The following is a 10,726-nucleotide window of genomic DNA, read 5'->3' as shown; positions in this document are numbered from 1 at the left end:
AAAGTTTTAAGAAAAAAACCCCAAAAGAAAAATTTAAGAAAAAAAAAAAATTCAAATCCCACAACCCGCTCTTCCCCCCCAAAATTCCCCCACCCAAACCAAAAATCCCCCCCCTTTATCCCCATCCCCCATACCACCCACCCCTACACCACCCACCCCCTATACTACCAAAACCCACTCCACCTACCATAAAACCCCCTCACCATACACCCACCCTCCCCCTACTACCACTCTCCGAAACCCCACCCCTCTTAAAAACAGCATCCATACTACCCCCCCACTCGTACTACCACGCCATCCCCCCTTACACCACCCAGCTTTCATACTACCACCCCACCCATATCCCCCACCCCCATCAACCCATACTACCCTCACCTTCCAGCTTCCTCACCACCCATCCCCCCATACTACCCCCAAACAATACTACCCGCCATCACCCATACTCCCCATTCCCCCCACCCGATCCTACCACGAAAACCCCATACTAAAACGCCACACCCCGATCCCACCACCCATCACCCGTACTACCCCCCCACTCCTCTACCACCCATCCCTGTTTCCCCCACCATCACCCATATCCCACGCCCCCCCGAATCCTAACCCAATACCCCATACTACCACCCATCACCCAAAATCTAACCCCACCCGCATCCTATTCCACCCAGCGCCGATACTACCCCCCCACACCCGATACTACCCCCCAGCATTCGATATACCACGCCAAAAACCCGATACTACACCCCAAAACCCCGCCCCACCACGCCATCCCCCCATACTAAAAACCCCACCCCCCTTTTAAACCCCCCCCCTTAAAACCTTTTAAAACCACCCAGCCCCCCTATCCACCATACCGATACTCCACCCCCCAAAAACCACCCATAACTACCCACCCCCATCCCCTATACAGCCCCCCATAACCCAAACGCCCCCCCCCCCCCCCCCCCCCCCCCCCCACCCCCTTTCCCCAACTCCCATCCCCAAAACCCTACTACCAAAACGCCACTCCAACTCCCACCCCCCCACCCATACTACCCCCCCCATATCCCCTATCTACACCCATCACCAAAACTTAACCCCTACCCTAAAACCAAACCCCCCCATCTACCACCCACCCCACCCTTACCCCCCCCCATCCCCCCTTACTCCAACCCCTCACCTCCTTCCCAAAACATTCCATCCCCAAACCTCCCGAAGGGTACCCATCACCCTTTTACCACCCCCCTTTCCCCACCCTATCTCCCCCATCCCCCCCCTATCCCAAAATCCATCACCATCTACCCCCCAACCCCTCCCCCCGTGCCCCACCTTCTAAATCCGAAACCCATCCCCTTTAAACTACACGCCCTCACCCGAATTTACCCCCCAGACTGCCTCCTACTAAACTTAGAGAGCCCCCGAGAAAAAAAAGAAAAAGGGAAAACTAAGACCGCCAAGACGTCTTACCCCAAAACCAGTCAGTCCGAACTACACGTCAGTACCCCCATACCCACGCCCGCACCCGAACTACCCCGGCCAAACACCGGGTACTACCCAAGCCCTCACCTATACTAACCCCCGCCATCACCTATACTAAACCCCCCCACACCATATCTACCAACCCACCCGATACACCCGCCACTTCAATACCCCCCGCCAGCACCCGATACCACTATAAACAAGAGGCCCATGGGGCCTGTATCGCTCACCTGGTTGGATTAGACCAAATGTCGAAATAATGTTCATATTCAATTTGTTTTATTTGTAAAAACTCTAACAATGCTTTGGCCATTCGGGGGTCAGAGTCAACCATTGATGCAAAATCTGTTCCCCTGTTTTCTGACCAAATTGGGTTCTAATCCATTCATAACTTGATGACAAGTAGCGATTCAAAGGAATTACCTCTATTTCCCATATTTGGGCCCCACCCCTTTGGCCCTCGGGGGTCAGAATCACCAGTTATGCAAAATCTCTTCCCCTTCCCCCAAGGATGTTTCTGACCAAATTGGGTTCAAATCCATTCATAACTTTATGACAAGTAGCTATTCAAAGGAATTACCCTCTACTTACTTCCCCCCCACTGGGCCCCGCCCTTTTGGCCCCTTTGGGGTCAGAGACACACATTTATGCAAAATCTGTTCCCCTTCCCCCCAAGGATGTTTCTGACCAAATTGGGTTCAAATCCATTCACAACTTTATGACTAGTAGTGATTTAAAGGAATTACCTTTATTTCCCTATTGGGCCCCCGCCCCTTTGGCCCCTTGGGGGTCAGAGCCACCATTTATGCAAAATCTCTTCCCCTTCCCCCAATGATGTTTCTGAACCCAAATTCTATTTTCCATATTTGGCCCTGCCCCTTTGGCCCTCGGGGGTCAGAATCACAATTTATGCAAAATCTGTTCCCCTTCTCCCAAGGATGTTTCTGACCAAATTTCGTTCAAATCCATTCATAACTTTAGACTAGTAGAGATTTAGAGGAATTACCTCTATTTCCCATATTTGGCCCCGCCCCTTTGGCCCCTCGGGGGTCAGAATCACCATTTATGCAAAATCTGTTCCCATTCTGCCAAGGATGTTTTCTGGCCAAATTTGGTCAAAATCCAATAAGAACTTTATGACTAGTAGCGATTTGAAGCAAATGTTGACGGACGGACGGACGACGGACGACGGACGCCGCGCCATGGCATAAGCTCACCGGACCTTTGGTCCAGGTGAGCTAAAAATGCCATAGAAGACGTTTTTCCAAATATCAAATTAGTTTTTTGTTGGAACCATGTACGAAGAGACATTAGATTTTGGCTGAACCAGCCTAGGGGTAGTTCTGACATTTCTATTTATATGGAGGACGGTCTACAGCTTTTGAGATGTGATAGTGAAAGTGAGTTTTTGTTGTTGTTAGATAAAGTATCTGAGAAATGGAGTGAACCTTTTGTAGATTATTTCATTCTAGTGTTAAGAGAGATATAGTGAAATATGCAGGTTGGTGGGTACTTACGGAGCTTGGTATAGGAAACAAGTATACAGGTATTACAAATAGTATTGTTGAAGTATCAGTAAAAGAGGTGGATGGTAGCGAAGTATATATACTTGATAGTTTGATAGGTAATACTAAGCATAAGGGTCATTTGTCAGCTTCTTTAGAAATGCAGGTATCATCAACATATGGGGAAAATAGGAAAATTTTGAAAACGATTTTACCTAACGTACATCAGCAGACAAATGGGGTTGACTGTGGAATTTTCGCTATTGCTAACCTAGTAGAATTTTGCTTTAATGGGTTCAACGGGAATGAGGATTTAGAATTCGATACTGATTGTATGAGACGTCATCTAGTTGAATGCATTTCAAATGGTAGATTTTCAAAATTTCCAAGGAAAAAAATAAGTAAATATAGGAAAAAGAAGAACTCTCAAACTTTATCCTTTGATATTTTATGGATTGTGAATCCGAGGGATGTCATCTTTCTAACGTATATGACGATATGGTTACTTGTGACGCTGGCTGTAACAGATGGTTTCATAATAGATGTGTTAGCGATAAGTCAGGTTTACATTTTTCAAGGGATAGTTTTGTTTGGCATTGCAGTAAATTATTTTTTTGCGTTGGTATGTCCCTTTTACAGGTTCTGATGACGTTTCATTGAAAAAAATGTGTACTTTGTAAGAAAATCGATCTTGTTTGCGCGGCCAGGTGAGAGCACTTTACACTAAAATACGCCATACGTGTATATTCACGCCATAGAACAATCAAAGTGTTATTTCTGCAAAATCAATGTTTTTCATCGTTGTATATGTATTATACATGATATGTAAAAGTGTCATTAAATAAAAATGTGTATTTTGTATGAAAAACGATGATTTTGTCCATCACGATTTCCGAGTCAATCCCAAGGGAAGTAACTCTTGCACTTACAAAATTAACAACACAATATTTGACTCACTATGAAACACTGGCCTATTTATTTATGAAAACACAAATCATAATGTAATTTATAAGTCTTTTCCATAGACCGGTTGCAGATAGGTATAATAATTATACATAGTCTAAACAGCACACCTTTCACACTCATTTACACACAATTTCATAAAGGGAAGACATGAAAAATAATGATGAGCAACATAATCATAATAGTTGAAATCTTTTAGTGCTCATTATATATAAGTAAACATGATTTAAGATATATAGATTAATATCTTCCATGCTTCCATCTTTCATCTTCTGAAAATTTCAGAATATTTTCTGCATTAAATTACATAATTTATATATATATATATATATATATATATATAATATATATATAATTTCAGAGTTGTCAACATACAGGTATATCTTTGGTTTCATATATATATACCAATACGCTAGTTTCCCACCGCCTTTCTAAACGAGAGTACAGGAGAGTTCCGATTCGAAAACGAGGCGACTGGTGTTGACATTAACGACGGCAAAACTGTTGACGCTGAGGCTGGGGTTGAATTGCAACTTCGTGACACCGATATCGAAAGTATATGCGTAAATTGAAAGTTCCCGACCTGAAAAATATATTGCGGTATTATCAAGAAAGTATTACCGGAAATAATAATATGCTTGTGTCCGTTCTATTGCTTTGAAATCCCGGTTAGAAACCGCCTATGTCGGTGATAATATTATATTGACAGTTTAAGTTTTGACCTGTGGCTAAAGGTAAATCGTGGACACACACGGAGGGTAAAGCGGGGATGACCTCTTCTTACGGACAGGAAGAAGATTGAGAATCAAAGGGGAAAATAGAGACCTTTACTAGAAATACCAACATGGATCTTTATAATCATTTCAAAACAACTTTCTAAGCAGTTAATTTAGTTAAATGAAGTTATTTCTAAATAAACACCCCCGAGTGGTTAAATAGTTAAGACAACTGTTCATGGTTTGAATAGTAAATATATTCTGTTCATTGTCAAAATTACTACAGAGGGCTTTAATAATCAGGAGGTTATCAAAAGACTTGTTGAAGATAAATTTCGGTGATTCATGACTTCATGTGTTGTACCGAGGCCCCTTGTAATGACAAACTATAGTGAAAATAATTTTTTAAATATTATATACAATTAATACAATGTGTTATATTTTGAATTGTTAAACTACATATATGTTTATTAAAACGAGAAAAGAGTTTTTCATGTCAACACTAATACGATAGCTTTTTTTTTATGTAAAACAACATTTTAATTACCTGTTACATTAAATTTTCCAAAGTAAGTTTTGTATATTGTTAAATTATAATGCACAGTGATTTATATTATTGATTAATATTACCATAATTTCTTAAATAATCTTGTAATTTTAAAATTTTACAATGACAAAAATTCAAAAACGTGTTGTGGGCACCAATAAGATAATTACATAATTATACCCATATCTTTTAGTACATTTCTAGCTTTAGGTACTCTTAACCTTAATATTGTTTTCAAAGTGAGGTGCCTGAATGACCAAAAACACCAATTAAAATTCGAAAGTTTTTATTTTCTCAGATGAGCAAACAAATACAGTGTATGATCAACATTTTGGAATTCAACATAGCTATTAGGAATGCCCTAATAATTTAGATTTCGATTAAAACCCAAAAGAGTTCTACCAAGGGGAGGTAACAAAACATACTGTGTGAAAAGGGTCTATTAAGTGGTAAGTGGTCGATGGAATCCGGCAGACCGCCCTACGTCATCACTCATGAATATTCATGAGAGAGGTTAAAAAGAAACTCTATTTTTAGAATTGAAAGTGAAAGCTTTTTCCCTGTTACTCTTTGACAATGTAAATGGTTTAAACTGAAGTTTGTGATAATTTTCACTTTATTCATGTTTATAAGTACAAAGAGAACACGTCGCGAATTGATACTAGATTGATTTTAAATTTACAGAGTTTAAACGGTACTTTTATGGACGTGAGTCCAAGATTTAAATTCATTTTTAACATTACCATTAATTACGATATCGAACCCGATCTTTCGCTGTTCTAAGACTGAGTGTTTCTATATGCTTACAAATGTGATTTTTCTTTTACAAACGTTACCTGGATACAGTAGAATTATATGTGTAGTTTATATGAAAGTAACCAAACAAATATATGTACATTATTTTGTGAAATACCCCATAACTTCTCTTTTTAATGGATTGAAATGTATGTATATATATTATAATATGATTATCCTTTTAATTAAAGCATACTCAAAAATTCAAGATCTCAAAAACACTAAAAGTTTTCTAAAAGGTGAACATAATTAGCTTTTATTTCTCAGGGAAGCTAAAAATTACTTGAAAATTCTTTGGCTTCTTAATATGGATGGGTATAAGTACACTGAAAATATCAAAAAAAAGTATTGAATGACTGTACAGCATTGTTGTTCACAGAGAGTATTAATTTCACATAAGTACATGATTAGTGTGCCCTGGTATACTATATTATAAGAACATATACAATATTTGAATGAGTGATTTTTACTTGATTTAACTTTTTTTTAAACTTAAACGTATGAAACAGCTTAAATTTACAATATGTACTTGTTATCACAGACCAAATTTAATTGTATTATGAATTTTATGAAATTTTAAAAGTATGGAATTTTAAGAGTACAAGTTCATAAAATATATTCTGGATCCAATTGACCCCATCCTAGAAAGTCCCTTCATTGAAACATTCATATACCCTGTGCTATTAACATTTCTCAGTCACATTAGTTTTTATATACCAATCTACCTACCAAAATGTGCATTGATTAACTGAGAAATGTATATACATATAGTTCACTCTAAGGTCAGTCTGGAGGGTCCCCTAGGCAGTCTACCGGATCCCCTAGGTTAGTCTAACAGATCCTCTAGGTCAGTCTACCAGAACCCCTAGGTCAGTCTAACAGATCCTCTAGGTCAGTCTACCAGAACCCCTAGGTCAGTCTACCGGATCCCCTAGGTTAGTCTAACAGATCCTCTAGGTCAGTCTACCGGATCCCCTAGGTCAGTCTACCAGATCCCCTAGGTCATTCTACTGGATCCCCTAGGTCGGTCTACCAGATCCCCTAGGTCGGTCTACTGGATCCAATAGGTCAGTCTACTGGATCCAATAGGTCAGTCTACCAGATCCCCTAGGTCAGTCTACCAGATCCCCTAGGTCATTCTACTGGATCCCCTAGGTCGGTCTACCAGATCCCCTAGGTCAGTCTACTGGATCCCCTCGGTCGATCTAACTGATCCCCTAGGTCGGTCTACTGGATCCCTTAGGTCAGTCTACCAGATCCCCTAGGTCAGTCTACCAGATCCCCTAGGTTGGTCTACTGGATCCCCTAGGTCAGTCTACCCGATCCCCTAGGTCAGCCTACTGGATCCCCTAGGTCAGTCTACCAGATCCCCTAGGTCAGTCTACTGGATCCCCTAGGTCAGTCTACTGAATCCCCTAGGTCAGTCTACCAGATCCCCTAGGTCAGTCTACAGGATCCCCTAGGTCGGTCTACGGGATCCCCTAGGTCAGTCTACGGTATCCCCTAGGTCAGTCTATTACATCAATTTTCTTTATCCCTTAGGCAATCTTCTGTTAAATTGGGGAAAATTCTTCTAGATTTATCCAATAAATGAACAAATAACAAATGGAATACATAGAATATTAGCCATGATATAATTTTATTATACATTGTGATGTAAGCACTTACAATGTTAAGTATGATGTGACATCTACATCCAAAATTTGTTACTTATTATTATGATAAAATTAAGTGCTAGGCCCTGATGTACTCAGTCAAGAAGTTTTGGGCAATAGTCACAACACTTGTTTTTGTAACGCCCTACTTTACATAATCATCTCAAATTATCAGCCAATGATTGATCGCTAACAGCACATTGAGAAGTGTATAACCCTTGACATTTTGAAGATAAGCATAAGCTCAAAATACTTATTTTTGTTTATCAATTTAAATCAATTTATCAACAATATACATATTCTATTACATGTATTAATAATTACTAAATTGTCTTTAGTTTTAATGGATTGCCTCACAGCTTTCACATTTTAATGGAAGCATTAATACAGTAAAATCCACCAATATTCAAATCTTCCTGTCACCACTTTTACACTCGTGACATAAGAATGTCCTTTCTTTTGTCAAAGCCATCATTCCAACACAATGGTTCTTTTTGTGGAAGTATCTTCCACAATTTCTGCATTGTAGCTAGAAAAGAGAAATTAGAATATCAATATAACACAACTTTATTACTTATAAAATATTAATGTTATCTTAAAGGGCAAAATGAAATCAAGATGATTTATCTCATAGTACAAAAAGCATTTAAAACACAAAACAAAGTTCAGATGCTACATATTCTGCAATCTTAGCAGAACATTTTTGAAACATACTGATATCCCAACATTCACAGAATTTAATATATCTTGTTAAAAAACCCAGAAGACTTGCATTAACAAAATCAGTATTAATGTCATAGAATGACAAACGAGATTAAAATGTTTTTGAACTATAAATTGAAAGGTACTTAATTATGTATTCACAAAATTGAATTATATAAACTTGAAAGTAAAATATTAATGTAAGAGGGTGGACCTACAAGATTTGATTTGTTTTCATTGCTGGTTTGAAATCCACAGCAAGGACATTGTTCATCCAGGTACACTGCAAAATATGAAGAAAAAAATTGTCATGGAATAGAATATTTACATTACTCTCAATATGTTGATGTTTTTTTTTTTACCTTTTTAAATAACATTATGATTGTGCAAATAAATAATATTATCATATGACTAATTATTTCCTTTCTTCTTAAACATAATTATCATTCTAAACTATAAATATTAACACAAAGATTTTTTTTACATTTGAAGTTTCTCTTCATTGTTACCTTCATAAAGCAGAAAGGTACATCCTATCTCCCTTCTCTTTGCTTCAACATCTTTTAGAGAGATGTCAAGCAATGAATCTCCTGAAAGATGTCTTTCTGCAAACTGAAAATTTACAAAAAGTAAAAGAAATGAAATATTAATAATTAAAGGTAATTTTCAATTGTGACATATAGATTAACTGTACCATTCACTTTCCACCAAGCAAATCTCTTGATGCACCTTTCAGTATTCTTCGTCTCATCACGCTGTCTGCATTGAAAGAGCTTATCACTGACTACAAAATGTTTATAAATTATGAAGTTTAAATAAAAATGCTGAAATTGCTTTAACTCTTGCTTCCAGACAGAAATATCAAATATATAGGGTCCAAATTTACTTACCATTAAACAGTATACTCCACAGTTGCAGCTATCTAACTGTTTAGCATGTGGCTTTGATTCCAAATGCCATGATGTGTTGAAAACCATGCTTCTATTCACATAATTCCTGTAAATATTATAAATCATTAACAATAACAATATATAATGTGAATATTTTAGGATTTTCAGATCTAATAATAGTTTTTGCAAATATTCATATATGACTTTCTCAGTAACCAAAGCTTCTAAAATACCCATGTTAACCGAGTAGTTCAACATTTTAATAGTTAATTAAAATCAAATATTGATATCACAATGAAAGCTTGCCTTTTAAAACAAAATCTGAGCCTATGAGCACCATAGAATGTGCATGTGTATAATGGTCTGGTTTTCGTATTGTTTATTTATCCACTAAACATGTTATTTTTGATAGATGTAAAGTTTTATTATTGTCAATGGTAACTGTGTGAAATATATATATACATGTCTGTTACTTTACCTCCAACTATTGATAGCTCTTCTCTGTTGAAATGCAGTTTCCCCCAGCGGATTATAAAAATAAACTGCCCCTCTTTTTGGTTCCACAATCTGTCAAAAAAAATGCATCACTTAGAAACATGACTAACATTTTCCCTGTAAAACTAAATTATTGACACTGTAACAACCAAACTACACAACACATCATTGTCTGAAATTTGAGTTAAGACAAAAACAAACTTCTCACCAATATTTTATTATGTCATCAAAATTTGAAATAGTGTTGAAATTGGTAATTATTTATTTGTATATCAAAACCCCCTACCGAAAAGGTGATATTGGCATCTGCATGGTGATCAATGTTCACTTGAAAATGACATTTTATTACCATTGGTATCCAGTTGAAATCTTCCAACCACTTTTTTTGGTGTTCCTATGGATTCACTACATTGCTGATGTTAACTGAATTGATTGTTTATTTATCAAAATACACTCTTGCATTTTTCAATGTTGATCAAATGATTTCCATTATACAAAAACATATCTTTCAATAAATTCTCACCACTATATCTCAGTGACCTCCACGCTGGTGATAAGCTCCAATGATATACCGTAGTCATACTCCATGACTCTGCACTGAAGTATGAAATTATTGCAATATGTTAATTCATTTTGATAATACATGTATATCAAATAATATATCGGTAGGTACATGTATCAACAATGAAACGCTTGATTTACAATACAAATTTGTTAATATAAGGATTGCATGATATGTTTTAAAATAAAAGCACAAATAAATAAATTTAACAACCAATTACAAATAAAACTATATTTCATTATTTGGTTGTTATTTGTAAATTCAAATGAATAAAACTGTAAAACATACCTTCTTATTTGGCACATGTTTATCATATCTATTATATGTTGGTCATTGTCGATACAACTTCGTGTTTGACCTTTAACCCTTTATCCATTTCCTTTTGTGTCAAACAGGCTAGGTAACCATCCATAACCTATAGTTGAACTTTAAAAAAAAACC

General features: G+C 37.2%; 1 protein-coding gene across 2 annotated transcripts; it reads right to left on the bottom strand.

The window, feature by feature from the left end:
- Nucleotides 1–7,599: 7,599 nt before the first annotated feature.
- LOC117319927 lies at nt 7,600–10,702 on the bottom strand. Of its 2 annotated transcripts, XM_033874634.1 has the most exons (7): nt 10,574–10,702; nt 10,247–10,320; nt 9,707–9,795; nt 9,229–9,334; nt 8,848–8,950; nt 8,557–8,621; nt 7,600–8,165 (listed from the first exon to the last, which is right to left on the bottom strand). In XM_033874634.1, the coding sequence occupies exons 4-7, from the start codon at nt 9,313–9,315 to the stop codon at nt 8,043–8,045; spliced, it is 378 nt and encodes a 125-aa protein (XP_033730525.1). In that variant the 5' UTR covers nt 9,316–9,334; nt 9,707–9,795; nt 10,247–10,320; nt 10,574–10,702; the 3' UTR covers nt 7,600–8,042. The 2 variants fall into 2 exon arrangements, with proteins under 2 accessions (XP_033730525.1, XP_033730526.1); XM_033874635.1 differs by lacking the exon at nt 10,574–10,702 and having other exon boundaries at nt 10,247–10,508.
- Between the last annotated feature and the right edge of the window lie 24 nt (nt 10,703–10,726).

This window comes from Pecten maximus, unplaced genomic scaffold (assembly GCF_902652985.1).
Source record: "Pecten maximus unplaced genomic scaffold, xPecMax1.1, whole genome shotgun sequence".
Lineage (NCBI taxonomy): Eukaryota > Metazoa > Mollusca > Bivalvia > Pectinida > Pectinidae > Pecten > Pecten maximus.
This window is presented reverse-complemented; position numbering and strand designations above follow the sequence as displayed.

Coding starts and splice junctions, on each gene's coding strand:
- LOC117319927 (XM_033874634.1), bottom strand. CDS start 9,315: ATGGTTTTCAACACATCATGGCATTTGGAATCAAAGCCACATGCTAAA. Junction 8,951..9,228: donor GTGGAGTATACTGTTTAATG/GTAAGTAAATTT, acceptor GTAAATTTTCAG/TTTGCAGAAAGACATCTTTC. Junction 8,622..8,847: donor TACCTTTCTGCTTTATGAAG/GTAACAATGAAG, acceptor CATATTTTGCAG/TGTACCTGGATGAACAATGT.